At 34.6% G+C, this 20,035-nt stretch overlaps 2 protein-coding genes across 2 annotated transcripts; one reads left to right on the top strand and one right to left on the bottom strand.

Annotated features, from left to right (window-relative positions):
* The first annotated feature begins 1,505 nt into the window (after window positions 1–1,505).
* LOC142638758 (COP1-interacting protein 7) lies at window positions 1,506–11,177 on the top strand. Its single transcript, XM_075812824.1, has 9 exons — window positions 1,506–1,881; window positions 1,991–2,167; window positions 2,591–2,703; window positions 3,550–3,602; window positions 3,697–3,749; window positions 3,854–4,006; window positions 5,034–5,302; window positions 7,373–9,153; window positions 9,674–11,177. The coding sequence occupies exons 1-9, from the start codon at window positions 1,823–1,825 to the stop codon at window positions 10,724–10,726; spliced, it is 3,711 nt and encodes a 1,236-aa protein (XP_075668939.1). The 5' UTR covers window positions 1,506–1,822; the 3' UTR covers window positions 10,727–11,177.
* Window positions 11,178–11,703: 526 nt separating this feature from the next.
* Window positions 11,704–20,035, bottom strand: LOC142639579 (uncharacterized). Its single transcript, XM_075813739.1, has 6 exons — window positions 20,016–20,035; window positions 17,029–17,113; window positions 16,840–16,931; window positions 12,658–12,790; window positions 12,264–12,367; window positions 11,704–12,071 (listed from the first exon to the last, which is right to left on the bottom strand). The coding sequence occupies exons 1-6, from the start codon at window positions 20,033–20,035 to the stop codon at window positions 11,735–11,737; spliced, it is 771 nt and encodes a 256-aa protein (XP_075669854.1). The 3' UTR covers window positions 11,704–11,734.

The following is a 20,035-nucleotide window of genomic DNA, read 5'->3' on the forward strand; positions in this document are numbered from 1 at the left end:
TTTTTTTTTTTTTTAATTTCATTTCTTTTTTATTAAATCTTATTGTGAGCTATGATATCTAATTCTCTATAGGAAATTAATTTTGGTTTAATTAGTATTAATTCATCAAATATTCAAATTTACTTAGATTTATTGACTTTTGCCTCAAATTATATTTAGCCTGACTTGTAAGAAAGGAATTAGTGTTTCAGCAAAAACAAATTGAATCCCACTTAAATTTACAACTATCCAACCTGAGTTATTAATCACTTTGTTTGGATTAAATGGATTTGATTAGATTAATCAAGAGTGATAAGTCGATAAATCTAAAATATCAAATTGGCTCCAAGCAGAGTGATTCATAACTCATGATTATTATAAAAAAAAAATTTGGCCTATTTAAACCAAATAATTAATAGCTCAATGGAGTTGCTATTAGACCTTTAAATGTCTTTTTCTTTTCTTTTTTCTTTTTTTCTTTTTTTATAATAGAAGAATAGACCTTTAAATCTAAGGTCCCAAATTTGAGATTCCTAACGTGGAAACTAAAACTTTTAAAGATAATTGGTTCGATCATCTTTATACATATTTTTATATTTATAATTGTTTTGGTGTTTGTAGTCTATTCTATAATATCTCCTTAATATTGCATCACATAGCATATGAAGCTAGAGTTTTGTATGGAAGTGGAAAGCCCTCATTTGGACTATGACATGTCTAGCTACCACTTCCGTTTGGATTTTCTTTTATGCTTGGCTGAATCGAAAGATAGCCTTTTGTGGTTGGCTGATAGGCACAGTGTTATGATTCTTTGCCACTCCTCCACTCTTCCATTCCACGTTGACAATGACAAGGAAGCTAAGAACAAAAGCAACTGAGAGAGAGAGAGAGAGAGAGAGAGAGAGAGAGAGAGAGAGAGAGAGAAATCACTTTCTGCTCTCTTGGATAACAAGCTTACATAATATAGTAAAAGTAAACAGAAAAAGGAAACAAAACGACCGCTCAACCACAATACCACATACACCCAGACTAAGTCCTGCACCACTCATCATCATCTTCTTCTCTTTCAAGCACCTTAGATCCATTCCCTTTTGAGCTCTTTTAAACGAGCGTTTATATATAAATATATAGATTTATTGGCCTTAAAATGGCTAGTGAGATATATTTAAGAAAAAATGTGAACTTTAAAAATGTCATACATAAGGAAAATAAACTAAATAAGCTTTAAAATGTCAATTTTATAGTGAGTTTGTCAACTGATTAAAAACTTGTGTTTTTTGCTTAAATTATTTACTATTTGTAGGTTGCATATTTGTTTTTTAAATAATCTAACTTAACAATAACCCCCCAATTATATTTTTATCTTGAATTTACTAAGGAAAGGGGATAATTATCTTTTATTGTTTTGGTAATACAATCATACAGTGAGATCAATTCAATTGGTGAGTTGAGCATGGAAATGAAGTGACTGCACCTACCCTTTTTTTTTTTTTCTTTTAATGTATGTTTCTGTCTGTCATGTAAGAGAAAGAGAGATGTGAGTGTCGGCATGTTAAAGTGGAACCCACATCCTAAACAAGAGAACATAAAAAAATCTCCTTCTTTGTTCCTCGTTCCTCACTCACACTCGCACTCACTCTCATCATCCCATGTGCTCAGCTTCTTCACCTTCTGACTGCCACCCTCTCTCTCTCTCTCCAACTTCCATGTGCAACATGGAAAGAAACATAGTACTAAACCTGTAAAAATTTAATGCTACAAACCAATGTGCTATGAACTAAGATTATGACCTTCTGAACTTCATTCTCTCTATAGTCTCTGTCTCTATCTTTCACTCTTCTCAATGGACTCCAGAACTGTTCTTGACCATGTTCTTTTCCAACTAACTCCAACCAGAACCAGGTACTCTTTTTTTTCCCCTTCTACATTGATTGATGTGTGTCTACTTTGTGATTGAGAAATGAATTCTTGTCTTACGTGCTCTCTCTATGGTTTCCATAATTTGTTGAAGATGTGATTTGGTGATTTTCTCTGGACCTTTGAACGAGAAGTTGGCATCAGGGCTTCTTGAACCCTTCATTTTGCACCTTAAAAGCGCCAAAGATCAGATTTCTAAAGGTGGATATTCCATCACTCTGCGCCCAGCTGGCTCTCATGCCTCTTGGTTCACCAAAGCTACTCTGCAAAGGTAAATTGATTCAGTTATACTCTATATGTATGTGCTTGTTTTAATGGTTCTTAGCTCAACCAAAGTCATTGCTGAATTGGGTATGTAAATTTGGTGGGAATTTGGCCCGTTATGCAAAAAGATTTGTCAAGGGATTCAAGTTTTAATTAAGAAAAATTAAGCATTTTGGGTACATTTTTTAGTATTCCAGCTGAAATCATGGGCAGTTTGAATATAAATGGAAGTTTTGGAATTTGGAGTACTTTTTTATTTGAACAGTTTTTATGAGTAAATCCCATAAAGTTGTTCTTGTCAACTAGTTGGCTGTTCAAGAATTTTTGGTTTGTGAATAAAAAGCCAAATAGTTGCAAATCATTGGGAATTTGTGTAACACTTGTCTTTTATTTGATTGATTATTTTAGATTGTTTCTTTGTATGAAACAGGTTTGTGAGATTTGTTAGCTCACCAGAAGTTCTTGAGAGATTTGTGACTATAGAGAGAGAGATTGTGCAGATTGAGAATTCGATTCAATCAAGTGAATCCATAGAGGCAGATGGTATGCTTAGAGATCGATCTCTTGTAATTATTCTTTGGATTTCTTCATGACCAGTGAATCAAGTGCATTCCTATTATCCTACTTTTTATTTAAATGTCAAAGTCAATTAGTCAAACCTTGAACTTCATTGAAGTCTGGTTTTGGTTGATGCTTTTGCTATTCTGTATTTTCACCAAATATAAGGAAGCATATTTGATGCTTGGGATATTTTCTAACCAGATCTATTGACGTAGACATCTTATACAAATATTGGAGGAATTTCTTGTTAGTTTTGTAATTTTCTGAATTTACCAGAAATCATTTTTTTTCCCCTTGTTTTTGTGTATTTTTAGGAATATTTTAGTCAGAATCGAATGGTAAAATGTTGCTTTGGATCTATCTAAAAATATTTTTTCTTGGAAATTAAGTGTTTTGGAGCCTTTAATTTGGCCCCTAACTTGTAAAAGAAATTTGACAAGTTCACCATCAATAAAAGTTTCAATCTTTTATTCTGTATTTTTCTGGTAAATATAGGGATTAGTAATGTACGGAACCTTTTCTGGCTATCATCTGAGTCATCTATAAATAAGTTTTTATTAAACTAGGTTATCTTGCAACATTGATATTTTCATAATTTGGAAAAACTTACTGATAGCTATCATGGATGTCACAACTTATTGGATATTAAAATATGGTATTGTTTTTAGATTACAGAATGTAAATAAAATTTGCATTGTAATTCATTGCAGAATGTTGGAGGGAAGCACTTTAATCTGACAGCAAAATATGAAACCTGGATTATATTTCTTTAACCTGTAGATTGACTCACTGTGTGAATGATTTTATCTACAACCTTGTAATTGACAGGAAATGTGTCAGCTGCTGATTGGCATTCCAAAAGATCAAATGCCTACTCCAATGTATGTCATCATTTTTATATTATTGTAAAATGCATTGTTTATCCTTCAAAGTTCTTACAAAGCATTAACCTTTAATTGTTATGGTGCATCTTAGTCGAAAGGTGAATCCAATGGAACAGGTGATGCTGTACCAGAAGAGAATTCCAAGTAATATATCTGGTTTCTATTGGTTGCATATAGTTATTCTATGTACTTAATTACAACACATTATATTCTCATGCATTCATTGTTCAGCTGCTGGTAATGAACAGGATTCGTCTTCTACGTGTTCTGGAAACTCGGATGGCAGCACTCCGCAGAGAGCAAGCAATGGCTTATGCCCGTGCCTTAGTTGCTGGATATGAGATGGACTACATAGATGACCTTATTTCTTTTTCTGATGCTTTTGGAGCTTCACGTTTAAGGTATGACGAATGCCAACAGGTGACTGAATCAAAAAAATATCTAGAGATTAAACTGAAGAAAAACTGCTTTGTCACAACATATAAAAAAGGGAGCATTAGCAATTTACCACCTTTCATTGGAAAATCTTTCAATTCAATGCCTTCTTCTATTTTGATATGATTTTTACATGAGATATTGACTTCACTTTTAATTGCATGGTTGTATTACTGTTGATTGTATTGTTAGTGAACCACTAATGCCTTGCAAATGGACCTTTTCATTCAAGGTCTGAAACCTTGGTAGCAAAGCTGACGTTGGCTGTCCCCTGTGTCAACTTTCCACTATTACAGGATGTTGTTTCTTTTGATCAAGCATACTGTCTTTTCAATTATTAGAAAAACATTTTTTAAAGAGCAACCAAATCTTGTGCCCCCATTATCGATGTGATTTTCAGCACACCATGTAAGAGGGTCAATTTCCCAAAGCTGAATTATACAAAATTAGTCTAGCCTACTACAGAATTTGACATGGAGAGCCTCACTGGCTTACAGTTGACTCAGAAATAGTTTTCTTTTTATTGTTTATATTAATCAGGCTTCTTTGCCTTATGAAGGTGTAGGAGATTGGAGAACCTGGACCATTATTTCCCCTGTAGAATGTAGTTATCGTTTAGTACTATTTTGGATCTCGCACGATTTGAATCACAATGTTTCATATCAGTTTTCATTTGCTCAATATTATTTGTATCTATCTTATTTTCTACTGTCATACTTCGGTTTACTAATGCAATTGGTTTTGTTGATTGTTCTGAATGATGCACTAAGGAGGTTTCTAGACATTTGTCAACCTTCTAATGATTATTTCCTCCTTAAAGGACAGTTTTGTCTTCTTAAGATTTTTCCTTATTGCAGAATTCCTGTATTTTCTCTATCTTGAATTGTGACCATTTTTTTAAAGTTGTCTTTCTTTTTTATTTTTTATACTTTTTGGGGGGTATAGCATTTAAAATATTGGTTAAAGAGTGTAATCTGTGTCTGGTTTCATTAGGGAAGCATGCATAAATTTCATCGATCTATGCAAGAAAAAGAATGAAGATAGGCTTTGGGTAGATGAAATTGCAGCAATGCAGGCATGCTCTCAGCAAGAATTGCCATACTTGGGAACATCTGGGATAATACTTGCTGGTGAAGATCTTGAAACTAGTCCGAATCTTATGATAAATGTTCACCCAAATGGTCTCTCTAATGGAAAACAGAATGGCTCCATAGATGCATCTGATTCAACTGCAAGTCATGGAAGTTTGGACAATAGCCAAGGTATGGTTGAATATCCAATCCCTCATTATTCTTGGAAAACAACTTTTGACTTGTGAAAGAATGCCAAAAAAAATTTCTTAACAAGTGAATATTTCATAACTTTAATTAGAAATACAAAAAAAGTTAAAATTCCAAAAATACGCGAAGCATGGGTTACTTAAGGCAGTCAGATTTTTGCAGTGACCCTCCTAAAATTTATTTGTCATAGGTTCAGACAGAGTGCAGAGGTTAAAAGTATGAAAATTCAGTTGTGTCATGCCCACAATGGCTATCATCATTGTCTAGTGTACGTTTTTAGACCCCTTAAACACAACCCGATTAACCTAGTTATTTACCCAAGTGATTAACTTAGGTAAATTATGCAGATCTAGGTTAACACATATAAATCATATTATTGTAAAGTACGGAAAATAAAGAACACAACAATATAATGACCCAGGAAAACCAAACCAGTAAAAAACCTAGGGAGGATTTAACCTAGCTATCATCAAGGTAAAACTGAATCCACTATGAAAAAATTGAAATTTACACAATAGCGACTTAGACCACTAACATCCTATTGCTACCTCGAGTAGGAAACTTACTACCACGACCACGTGACAGCTCCGAGTCCACAAACTACTTCTTTCTTGAATTCCCAGCAAGCACAAGCACTCCTGCTTGTATATCTTTAAACTCTTGAATCTGCAACTGAATTGATCACCAAGCTCTTGACATCAATCTAGATCTTGATAACCCTAAGTGTATGAAAACACCTCAAGATCTCACAAGAGATTCACACACACAGCATAAAGAGCCCCTATAAAACGTGGCTAGGGTTTTCCCTTTTATACCTAGGGCAAAACATAAAACCCTACATGCAAAACTGCCTTGGGCTGAGTTGGAAAAATCTGCAGAAAAACAATATGCTCAAGCTTCGATCAGTCGAGTCTAATTCCTGATCGATTGAGCCAGGCAGATTTACACAATAAATCCTGCAGCAACTCAATTCCAACTTTACATAAAAGACACATACTTTGAGCACGTCTAAACAAGACTAAACCGTTTTGATCATGGTTTGCCAACATTACAAATTAAAGTTCTAATACATTTAAAGCTAAAGTCTTAGAACCCAACATCTAGAATGTAAGAACACCTTTAATCCTGTTTGGACAAGCCACAATCATTTGGTTATATAGCTAATTAAATATAGGGCAATTGCACTTTCTCCCCTTAACTATGGTACAATTGCAATCTATCCCTAAATTTCAAAACTGAGCAATGGGAACCCTTTACTATTGGTATAAGCAGTTTGCCCCCTGCCATTAGGATTTTAGTCAAATTTGATGGAAAATTCAAATTTCTATTATGCATGCTTTTTGAAAAATTTTGGCTTTTCGGTTAAATTTGAAGGAAACCCAATGGTAATGGGCTATGTGCTTATTACTAATTAGGAGGGGGGGGGGGGGGGGGGGGCATTGTAACTGCATCATAGTTTAAGAGGGGAAAGTGAAATCAACCTGTAAAAAAGAATGAAATTCCATCTCCACCCCCCTTCTCTCTCTCTTGGCCAAGAAACTAAGAACATTAATTAATAAAAGAGCATGAGGAATATTTATGCCACTGTTCAAGCCTCAACCCTGTTTTCTATAATTTAGATCTACCATAGACTTAATAGATTATGAATTACACTTATTGACATGAAGTTTGTAAGAAAGGAATATATTCCATCCTAATACTGAAATATATTTATGCCACTGCTCAAGCCTCGTCTCTATATTTCTATAATTTAGAACTACATAGACTTAATTGATTATGAATTACACTTCTTGACATGAAGTTTTCATGAAAAGAATATATTCCAGCGTAATGCTTATCACAACTTTATCATTTCCAGGTCCAAGAAATTTTACTTTTAGCATTATATTTATGAATTTGCATTCTCTTATCAATTAGTTTTACCTTTGCCATACTTTTTACAGAAAATGTTTTTGACCATAGCTTATGTTTGAATTGCTAATTACAAAGACACTAGTAAAGATTGTTCTCCTTTGTCGGTAACTGGTACATCTTTGATTCTGAAATATGCAGAAAGTAGCTTGCCAACATCATCTCAAACACAATCAACAAATGGGAGAATTCAAGCACCAATGACATGGCCAAACTATGTTCCTCAGTACATGCACAACTTTCAAGGTCCTGTATTTCCACAAATGCCCCCATATCCAAGCTACCTTTTTCCTGGTATGCAACAACACGCCTCTTCATATTATCCAGGCAATATGCAATGGCCTTCAAATGTCGAAGATTCTGGTCATGTTCTTGATCAAGAACTAGATGGACATCGGAATCACAAATCATCTAGGAATAAAAAGAAACATTCACATGGAAAAGTACTGGAAACTTCAGAGCAAGATCGCTCCACCGAGCCTAGTGACTCCAGTTCTGAGAGTGAATCAGATGAGGATTTGGAGCATCACAAAAATTATTCTTCAAAACAGAAGCCACGCAAAAAGAAGCATGGGAAGAAGTCCTCAAGAAAGGTTGTTATCCGCAATATCAATTACATAACCTCTAAGAGGGATGGAGAGGATACTGGCTCAGAGGGGAATGCATCTGATGAGGATGAATTCATCAATGGGGATTCAATCAAGCAGCAAGTAGAGGAAGCAGTTGATTCATTGGAGAGAAGGCATAAATCAACCTCACGTCGTCAAAAGAAACATGGAGGGGTCAAGTTTCCTGGCATTGCAGATGGTCGAAATGATGTTGCTGATCAGGAAATTAAGAATGGTGCTGCAATTAACTCTGAGGGAGGAAAAAGAAATGACCCCTGGGGTGCTTTCCAGAATCTTCTTATGCAAGAAAAAGAGTCAAATTATTCTGGTATAGAGCCAAACTCTGTAGATGTTCAGGAGGAATATTTTACAAATAAGAACTCTGAAGAGAGAAGTTCATTTGCCTTCAACCTGGAACAAGAGAAAGTTACTAAGCAACAAACTATATCGAGTGATTCCTTTGTTGTAACAGAGAGGAATACTGGTATGGAGGGGAAAACTCACATTGGGAATTTTGAAGTTGACGAGAATGCAACTATTAGGAAAGCAGATAGCACATATGAGGAGGAGTTATTTTCACACAGAATTGAAGAATCAGGGAATCGTCCCCATGCTGTTATATCTGATAGTGCTGCTGAATTTTCCATAACCAAATGTCAAGAAGAAGGAGATTGGTTCCTCAACAGCCAACCAGATAAATCAGCACATCAGGATGCAAACAAAGATCTCAAGATGTTTGATGGTGTTTACACTTCATCAGTAGCTGTGGATGTTCATGCTGGAAAAAATAAAAGCGAAGTTTTAGCTGATGACTCTTTCATGGTTCAAGCTCGATCATTTGATAATCAATTTGATTCTCAATCAAGGACTGACATAAGCATGGTTCCAGAGATTGTTGGAGATACTCAATATGAATACGGACCACCAGAAATTTCACACAACAAGCCTGAAGTCATTGCTACCCATGAGCCAGATGACCTTTACATGATGCTTGATCGTGATTCAGCAACTGACCATGCTGTGGCATCATGGACTCCAGAAATGGATTATGAAAATAGCTTATTATCAAATGAAGTCAATAACAGGCATTCTGACAATGAAAAGGCTGGTGTTGTTGATGATAAGCTGCCTCCTAATAGTAAGGATGCAAAAGCCAAAAATAGTGGAACTCCTGCAGGAAAAGTTTCAGGTAAAGAAGCAAGGTCTAAACTTTTAAATGGATCCCTTGGAAAAAGCAAATCTGACATCTTATCAAGGAGCAAGAAACCAACTTCTGCAAGCAGAACAACAGTTCCAAAGAGCAAATCTGAGAAGGTATTTCACAAACATTCAAGGTCCAATTGGTTCCCAGACTGAATGAGAGAGAAAGGAAAATATGACAGTTTCCTTTGTTTACAGGAACTTTTAAGCTTTTCCTTTCTTTTGTTTCATTTATTTCTGGGAACCAATGTGTACGGGAGCTATAAATGTCCAAAAGATTTTGAAATTGCTGATAGTGTTTGACATGGAATTAGGCCCAAGTCCATTATGTTTCTCTTATCATTTGGAATTAATTTCTTTGGGAAGATTTTCCTAGAGCATGGAGATGATCTTTGAGGAATCTCATGAAATATTGCTTTTTCCTTCCTAGACTCCAGTCATTTTGGATATGGTTTGGATATTTGTATAGCCCCATGTGTCCGTGGATATGCTCTTTTAAATTCCAGAGAATGTTCCATTTTCTTGAGATTTTTTAAGACCTTTAGTTACTTTTTGATTATTATCATTTAACTTGTTCTTTCCCTTTTCTTTTATAGTGATTTTATTCACTCTCTTTTTGGCCCATTTCCAATAGGAAGAAGAGAACAGGAGGAGAATGGAGGAGTTAATGATTCAACGCCAGAAGAGAATTGCTGAAAGAAGTTCTTCAAAAGGATCTAGTACAGAAACAACCAAAAGGACACCTACAGTGAATAAAACTGCAGTGACATCCATGAAGAATGAGAAACCTAATATTCAGACCCCAATCCAAGAGACTAAGAAACCACAAAAGCCAGTCCTTAGGAGTTCCACCATAGATCGCCTTGCAACAGCACGAACAACTCAGAAGGTCTCGTTGACTCAATCAAAATTGGACCAGCCCAAAAAATCAACATTGAAGGCAAATGGTGTAGCTGCAACTAACTTGCCAAAGAAGACTGCTGGTGCTGAGAATAAGAAACCAACTCCAAGCACAGTCAAACCTTCAGATGAGAAAAAGGACCCCAAGAATTTAAATCAGACACTTTCTTCTGACACTGATGTCCAACAAAATGATGGCATGGGTTCTGTAGCTGAATTTCCAGTGAAGTCATCAGCTGCTCAGGTAACTCAAACTGATGATGCCCTTGATCTGAAAGACATTAAGGAGCTGCACACTACTGCTTCTATTGAGAAGAATGAGGAAACCGTGAATTCACATAGGGATATCTTGGATGATGGGAACTGCAATGGGAATTCACTCAAAATGGCCTCATCTGTGCCTACTGAAGATCATATTCTAACAGTGGCTCAGCAAGAAGGTAATGTTGATGGATTATCTCATGCATATTCTGTTCAAACTGAAGAAAAAACACTTTCTGAAGGTCCCCATGAAATAACTTTACATCCTATGCCAGCATCACCTGACAAAGTTTTGATTCCTTCTGCTGAGAATCTAGGAGCAAATGATGCAATAAATGAAAACTTTCAAGTCATACCTGAAATTTCAGAGATAGAGATCTCAACTCCACCACCAGGTAATGGAGCAGTTTCAGAGTCAAACCATTCCAGGAAGAAGTGGGAGAGTGATGAGAATTCTACTAAAGCCACCAAAGGATTTAGAAGGCTTCTTATGTTTGGAAGGAAAAAGGCTGAAACTCACTCATGAACTGAACATTCGTTTAAGTAGGATTTGAACTCTTTGCTTGCGGCTTTCGTGTTCATATTATTCCCCAATGCCTCTGGTTTAGATTATTGGTTATTCAAGAGCAAGAGGTAACTTACAAATAGAACTTTGTTTGATCATGCACAGCTGATGTGTGCCATGAAGCTGTTGAGCAGAAGAATGTTGATAGCATAATAATAAGGCTTTGGGTTTTGCTGCCATTGGAGGTTTTGAAATGTTATTTATCCAAATTTGTGTAACGTATGGAGGGAATAAACTGGTAACCTCTTAATTTGGTATACCTTTTGATTTTGCTTTGATATACGCTGGGAGTCCTTTTGGTATTTGTTTTGATTTTATTCAAAATTCTGTTGTATGTATTACAAAGCCTTGTAATGATTCAACCTTGGCATTCTTTAATCTTTATTCCTTTATTAATTACTATTTGTTGGAAGAATTTATTTTGTCATTCTGCAATGCACCTATCAAAATGATTTTGTCCATCTCAATGCGTTGGGTTAAAATTTGTTCATTTTTTTTTCCCATGTATAAATCTCAAGTGAAAGGATATATTTTGTCATTCTGCGATGTGTACTTATCAAAATGATTTTGGCCCGACGTAGCACACATTACTGCTACTCATGCTCATCATGATATTCTTCTTGAACCACCCTCTTCTCTTCAGTATAATCCAAACAGTTCACCTTAAAACTCTCAAACTTTGTAGTTGCAACAATGAACAACTGTAAATTTAAGCCCTAAAAGGCCTAAACATTTCCATTGAAAACACTAAAAGATGCTTGTTGAGCTAAAAGGCTCTTGGTTTGTAAGTCTAAAGAAAAATTCATTAAATTAATCAATGTAAAACATATTAAGAAATGAAAAAATAATGAATATGTTATATTATCCAAAAAAATGCTAATAAAAAATTTTCAACATCTCCATCTATTCTGTTACCACAGTCTTCATTTTAGGCTCATTATACAAAATGCTAATAAATAAATCATTGTTCTATGGTGTAAATGTGCCTCTCCTACATTGCATACTGCAATAATTTTGTTCAAAATCCCAAAACCTCAAATCAAGTTCGTGCTCTTCAGCTATTTCACTTATCAGTTGGAGCATCTCGTCATAAGATATTACAAGTTTGCATAGGTTCTGCTTTATCTGAGAAGTCACAATATTTTCATGTCGTAATTCAACATTGGTGGACTCAAATTCACAACCATAACGAGCTCTAAAATAATGCCGCAACAAATTTAGCTCAAGCAATTCACCACATCTTGAGGCAGCAAATATCAAATTGGCCAAAGCTTGGCGAACATCAACGGGCAAAGATTGTACGTCCCTGCATTAATAAATCAACTTAAGGACAAAATTAACTAATTGAAGAAACAACGACCAAGCCTTAGTCACAAAATTTTAGAGTCGATTTTCTACAAATTAATCCAAGGTATATAATTGAAGAACCTCTAGACTGAGAGAAATCCAATGTACCTCTACAGTTTAATAAAGTGAAGCCATAGTCATAGATAGGTACCTTTGTTCGCAAAGGTGGGTGAAATTGGTGATGATGCATTCACAGAAATCATTAATTTGATCATATGCGGCTAATAGATTCTGATCCTTGAACAGTCTCTCAACCTAAATATAAATTCAAAGAATAAAAAAGGCATTTCTGAGTTCAGACCAAAACAAATAAGTCTAGGCCTAAAAATATTTAAGATTATGAATCATAAACATAAAGAAGTCCAGAAATGGACTTTCCTTGGGGAAAGTTTTTTTTATTTTTAGTATATGATTGTACATAAACAAATAAATTAAAAAAGTAATCCAAAATTAATAAAAGTATAAATTTAAAAAAATTGCAACAATATAATTCGAAAATTAAAAAAGTTAACGTCACACTATACATAAACAAAAAGAAAGTTTACCCTGGCAAAGACTTGATCTAGCTGGCCAGTCTGGAGGAGTTGAGCAATATCAGCACGTGATTGTCTTATAATTGAATCATTCCTTTTCTTTTGTATGGTTATACGAAGTTGGGCCTTCTCTATCAAATGCTTGCTACAATAAAAGCGTAAAGTTTGTGTTTTTTAAAGACAAGTAAAACAATGAAATCAATGGAAAAAATAGATGCTATTAAAATAAACACTCAAAGAAGTTTACCCTTTTTTGTCACAAAAAATAATAATAATAATAATAATGATGATGATGATGATTTGTAGGCCTAAAATCACAGAGGAGCATACAAAGTTAAGGCTTATTATTATTATTATTATTATTATTATTATTATTATTATACAATTGTTGGATTAATCTCTACATGAGTGGAATGTTGCATATCCCCATGATACAAATTACCCCCGCCACCCAATGATTCAATTAAAAAAAAAGTGTTTGCACATACAAAGTGAGCGAGAGAAAGAAACTGAGAAATTGAGAGCCGTTTGGCAAAAAATTTCTAGCGACTTTGTTTTATGAAAATACATGTAAATAAAAAAATGTATAAAAACATTATAATATTATTTAAATACCAAAAATTATTGTTTAAATAATAATAACAAACACTCTGAGAGTCTCGGACAGTACCAGATTGAGAGCGAGAGAAATAGAGAAGAAGCGAAGTGAGAACGAGTGAGGGATGCGGAAATTTAGGATTAATTTTGTAGAGGATTCTGATTTTTACTACACAGTCAGGTGTGATTTCATTTCCCACATGTTTGTGTCTGTGTCTACACTGTATTCCTGTCATACACCAGTACATGATTGGCAAAATTGCTGTGTCGTGTCTGTGCTTCCCAGCATACAATGAGTTTAAAGCAGATTCAATTGTTTACAGAAAAAGAATTCTCGTTTGAACTAGAATTCGTTGACCATCCCCTAAGCCTTTTTTTTTATATATATATACAAATATGTTGTAAAAAGTAGTAGTGGAACCAAAATTCATTTTAGCATTGCTCTCAACAACAACAAAAAAAAAAATCATTTTAGCATTGCTCTCAAAAAAAAAAAAAAAAAAAATTCATTTTAGCATGCAGCAACGTTCTATCAATAAGTCAAAAGATGCCAAAATTATGAGGCGGTGTGATGTGATTGAAAAAAGAAAAAACATCAATCCATGTAAACGTGATTTTTGCTCATCATAGCCCGTCATATATGTCAAAAGTTGTGCAAAAGATTGATTTTTTTTTTTCATAACATTACTACCTCTCGAGATGTAGATCACATTACCAACATGGCATATTTTCTTCTATTTCAAATATTATAACCCAGAAAATGCTTAATAATACTACAAGTTTAGGTAAAATACATTAAATTTCCTAATTAAATGAAAATAATTTAGACCAATAAAACAGAAACAATTTTATTTTCTTCAATGCCAATAAAGTATTTGAATTCAATTAAAGATTTGAACGTACCTTACAACTTAACCTAAATTTTACTCTTTTTATAAATATAAGATTGACAAACCAAAGTGGCAAAAAATGCGATTGATAGATTTCAGTAACATAAAAAATAAAAATTTGAATCACTTAATTGTATTTAACAAAAATTGTAAGATATCTAACAATACTCTTAAAACCCACATACTAATAGGTTGTACATTCGGTAAAATAGGTTTGTGTAATTAATTGATTTAGAATGGTGTGTGTGTGCGTGTGTGTGTATATATATATATATATATATATATATATATATATATATATATATATATATATATTAAAGAAAAAAGAATTTAGATGGCTCCTAGTCCTAGCGCAAAGAATTGTATATAACAAAGTTATAAAACAAATGCTCTTAAAAAACCATAAAATATATAATGGTTTTAAGCTCTCCTTGTATACAACAGGAAAGACTATCCAAAATTCCTAAGTCAGTAATTACAGCAGTCTACAGGGAACAGGATTTCATATTGTCCTGTATATAAACCATGCACATGGGTTGGGTTGTACAAGAGCAACAAAAAAAAAACATGGGTTTAGGGTAGGTTTTGGCACAAGTCATGACATTTAAATCCTAAATCTACCAACTTTGGACATGTGAATATGGTTAACCACCAAAGAAATCAATGTGGTTTGGTCCCCCCCCAAAAAAAAAAAAAAAATCGATGTGGTTTTGTTAGGATTACTCCAATATATTTAGTCTGGTAAGAATTAGGAACAACTTTAAGGGAGTGGGATAAGGCCATAAACTCATACTATAGCTAGGATTGAGGAAACTTTATGAACTCATCTACATCCTACTGCAGAGTGCATATTAAATTTATCTTAGGAGTTCGCTAGGCTTACTCCCAAGTGGTTTTGATGGGCTCTAGATCCTAGATTCAAGTCTCACAATAGAAAGAGTCTATGGAGTATGGATTACTTATTGGTGAAACATCGAGACCCTCGTGAGATTAAGATAGCCACAGTTCACTAAACCCTATTGATAAGATTCTACTATAATCACATCTAAGTAGGAAAGTTACATTCAACTCTTCTCTCTTGCTTTTTTTTTTTTTTGATAGTGTAAAAATAAAAATTCTTATGCAGTCACTATGAAATATTTGGAGTACTCTCTTACCCTAAAAAAAAAAAAAAAAAACCATACCAGAGTAGCATATTTTAGTTTAGAATCATGTGAAGTCTCATGAATAAAAATTAAAATAACAAATAGAAGGATCAAGTATAATTACTTTTTTATCAAAAAAAAAAAAAGTAGAATTATTTTACCACTGGGAGGCTTTTTTCCACCTTGACGCTTTGGTCCATAGAAACGCCGCACAAAGCACACGAGACCACATTGATTTCTTTGTTTCTATTCGCTTGCTCAACTATAAAAAAGATCATTGGTCCCTCTTCGTTTCAGCAGAAGGACATTCTTGGTTTTTCTTCGCTGTACACAATCAAAGGACTTCTTAAGAAGAAGCCGACCATGATTTTTTTTAGAAAAACTTTGAAATTTTGTTCTATATTTGTTTTTTATTTGGAGAATTATTATAAATATTATCTTATTATGTCATAAGAATTTTAATTCGATTATGAATCTAAGGAAATTGCGGTGATGTGGCAATGTATTTTCGTTGTACCATTACCAAAAAATTCCATATGATCAATTGTTTCCACGTTAGATTTTGATTCTTACGTTTGAGCAATTATTGGTCATGCAAATAAGGTAAGAGAAAATTCGCAATATTTACAGGAACATTCTCCTTGATCTCTGCTTAATTAAGGTCAAAGAAAGTCCTATTATTTACATGTGTGAAACTTTGGCATCAAATCACCATATTATTTTGAGTTTGATTAGGATTCTAATAGCGTATTAAGATCAGATTTCGTTTATTCTTTTCCTTTTGTCTGAGTCAATATAAACATAATTCAAGGTTGGGTAGGGTTTTGACTTTTGAGTCCTTTTATTCTTTGGCAGGGAAAATCAAACCAACAAAACAAAATCAAAATCAAAATCAAATTCCTTGAGCACTCTTAACAGTTTCTGTTTTGGCGTTTTTATTTTTGTTCTCGTATGACTCTGGTTGTCTGGTTGTTTTGAGGGAAAGGTCAATATAGTTTTGTGGAGAAAAAAAATACTTGTAGATGCTCATTTATTTAGAAGCCCAGCAAGAGGGAAAGTCCAAAGACGTGAGCAGAAGAGATTATGATAGAAAATGTCATTAAGCTCAAGTGGCAAAAATAATAGATCATGAGTCCATAAAGCAAGCAAATATACCCTAAAGAAGTAAATGGGCCTAAGAATGTCTGAAAGAAAAAATAACAAACCCATGGGTTGTATGGATGTAGAAAAGCAAGAATGGGTCACAGCTGTCATGACAGGTCCAAAGCAATGTAAGTAAAGAAAGTAAGGGGGCAATGGAGAATTCATGAGACCCAAGGATGAAGTAAGAAGCACCTAAGCCAAGGAAGCCCAAGGAGTTAGTGAAAGCCCATGGCAAGTATAGAATTAGAAAAGGGCCAAAGATGCCCCAAGAAAGTAAACGGGCCAAGGATGCCTAAAAGGAAGGTAGGCGGGACAAGGGAGCCCACAAGTAGTAAAGGGCCAAATGAGTTTATTGAGCCTTCAGAAAAAGAATAAATAGAAAAGTCTAGAGAGGCCTAGCAGACTTGGGTCAAGCAAACCTCACGGTAGGCATAATAGAATGATGCAGCAGGAAACAAATAACAAGGGCTGAAAGCATAAGAACTGCCCACAAACGGGCAAGGCCCAGCCCCTAAGAGAAGCAAACCATAAATGCAAAGTCAAGGAAAGTAGCCAATGCCATATGAAGTCAAAGGTGAACGGCAGACAGGGCAGATTGACTTTCAAACCGCGGCAGAAACATGAGCAGCGAGCAGAACTTGGACTAGCATGGAGGTAAAGCATGCGCAACGCCCAGGCACCACCAATCTGTACCTAGCCAATACAGGAAAATGTGAGGTCAATGGTCAAAGGTGAGAGGGTATGGTTTGGCAGTGGGGAGGGGGGAAAAAACTCATTTTCGTGTTTCTTGCTCAAGCTTTTTTGGAGGCAATGTCCTGCTGGGATGACATACCACCCAAAAGAGGCAAAGCTGAGTTGGAACCATTAAGTGCATGCCATGAGGGACGGAAAGAATGAGAGTACTTACACTGTGGCAGGTAAGAGTGCCACGACAAGCAAGCAAACAAAAGAGCCTTCTTTGTCTGGTGAGGTGGAGTGGCGCGGCCAATACAGGTAAGTGGCGCTGGCTGAGTGACTGACCAGTCAGTAATGGTTGGCAAGGACACCACGCCAGACAAAAACGGTTAAGAACTAAAATAGTAAAAGCCAAGCACGGCTGGTACTATATAAGGAGCCTTTGCTGTGCACGGCGAAGGGAGGACGGAAACCTCTAGGGATATAATCCAGTGTGGCCGATACCGTACCGGTACCGGCCGTACCGGCCAGTGCACCGATACCGGTACACTTCTATATTGTACCGAAAAAAATACCGGCCGTACCGGCCATACCGGCCAATTTCGGGCAATACTGGCCGGTACCGGGCGTACCAGCCGGTACAGAAAAAAGCTTTTTTTTTTTTTTTTTTTTTTTAGTTTTGTAATTTTTGAATTTTGGTAAAGGCATAATGGTAACTTATTTACATTAACTTCTTAGTATTATTTGTTTTCTTAGTATGCAATGAACAACTAAGTTTTCTATTTTTTATATTGTGTTTTTTTTTTCTTTTATTTGATACTAAAGTCTAAAACTATAAATAATTTGTTCTGAATTGAGGTAATGTTTTATAATAAAATTTTATATTTACTATAATATAAGTGAAATATTATATGTTTATAAACATGGTTCTAAAGATTTTGGTGTGTGTGTGTGTGTGTGTGTGTATAAAAAATAGCGGTAAACCCGAAACAGTACACCGGTATTGACCGGTATCCGAAATATATCGTACCGGCGGCCAAACCGGTACAGCTTCCGGTACGGTATTGACTTCTTTGATATAATCACTAGAATTACAAAAAAGATAAACAATGAGAGTAAAACCAAGAAGAAATAAGAGAAAGATTCTGGGAGAAATAGAAAGGGAGAGTAAGAAAAACGAAAAGAAAGAAATGAAAGAATTAAGGAATAGAAGGAAGGGTAAAAAGAAAACTGAGAAAACTGAGTAGTAGGCATGCACTAAATAGGTCAATCTCCTTCTCCCTCTTCAACCCATACTCTATGGTAACGAAAAATGATCTCGCAAAAATACAAGTCATTTAGGCCCACCCCTTCAAAGCAGCTAATTTTCCCTTTCATAAGAGATTAGTCGCATTGAAGAGGTGGTTCCCTCTTCTTGACTTAGATTTGGCAGTAACTTAATGCGACAGTCTGACATTTATTTCTTTTAATAAGCTTGTTGTTGTTTATTCAATACTTGTTATTTTGTTGTCGTTTTGTAAAACGGACACTCTTTATCAAAGCCCACTGTTTATTTTATCTAAATCCTAAAGGAATTTTCATTACAGTCCTTATTGTATCTGTCTGCCATAGTTAATATAACAGCTCTGTCTGCCATGGACATGTAATCAAAGCTTGGCCAATAAGGGGCATTGTTTGTGCACAAGCCGGACCAAGAAGGTTTGCTCTTGAACCGGTCCCAACTCCCTAATCCAAAAATCTTTGGGCCCAGTGTTGCAGCAGGCGGCCTAATACAATACTTGCAAAAAAAGCCCACACAATACTCAAATGATCTTTTGCACAATATGAGTGTGAAACTTTTCTTGTTGAAAAATCTCTTTGTTTGGGTTTTTTTTTTTAATAATTTGATTAGTTTAATAACTACGATTAATTTTTTTAGAGCTTAAAAAATTTTATAATTCCCCTATTTGAATATGAATTTTATAAATGAGCAGATTGAGTCTTACTCAGATTTAATAGGTTGGATTAGTAATGGGTATTTAAATTTTTTTTTTAAAATAAGTAAATAAGTAATAGGGTTTTACTAATGTATATCCTTAGGACATACATTCCTGAAACCATTTTAAGAAATTTTTTATAGAAAAATGAAAAGTGATTGATTTCCTTGATAGTTTTTTCAATTTTTCATAAAAAATTTCTAAAAAATAGATGATTAATGTATATATGCCCTGATAATAATATACATGATTCATTTATGACTCAACTCAAAACCTATCCAACTTGAATCCAAATATTCTAGAGTTCCTAAGATACTTTATCTACAAAATAGAGTTCCTTAAATTCTAACCTTTCATTTTAAAATTGATGGTTCAGATTAAACCATGTCATTAATCCACTAAAAAAACCTTAAAATAGATGTCATATCACCTATTAAAATGGACATGTCAGATTTTAAATTTATTTTTGTGTATAAGAAATTAAAAAACTCAGAAGATCTGAGTCCCAATCTTATTGCTGAGCCGGCACCAGCGGCAAAGAGCTTGTCTCCAGTAATATTTAGGCAGTGGTCCAGTGGAACGACAGAAAATTCTAGTAAATTTCATTACCTTTACCCAATTAAAAGTATGGACTTCACTCATCCTTGAACAGATGTTAATGATTCGGCCTTTCATAGCTGGGAAAGATTCTGATAGGCAAATTAGATTTCAAGGAAGTTGGTCTAAAAATAGGTTTCAGAAAATAGATTGCCACTGCTAAATTAATGTATTTTCTTTAGATGTATTTTGTGGAACATGATGGACGATTTTGTTCGAGGTGAAGTAAATTAAGTAAATAGTTCTACTTTTACCAAATCAGTTTTTTTTTTTTTTTTTTTTTTTTTTTTTTTTTTCCGCTGATAACCACTGCAAAGTTCTCTATTGTTCCAACACCAAGATCTCACCAGAACAAGTCAGGTGCCAT

This window comes from Castanea sativa, chromosome 6 (assembly GCF_040712315.1).
Source record: "Castanea sativa cultivar Marrone di Chiusa Pesio chromosome 6, ASM4071231v1".
Taxonomy (NCBI): Eukaryota; Viridiplantae; Streptophyta; class Magnoliopsida; order Fagales; family Fagaceae; genus Castanea; species Castanea sativa.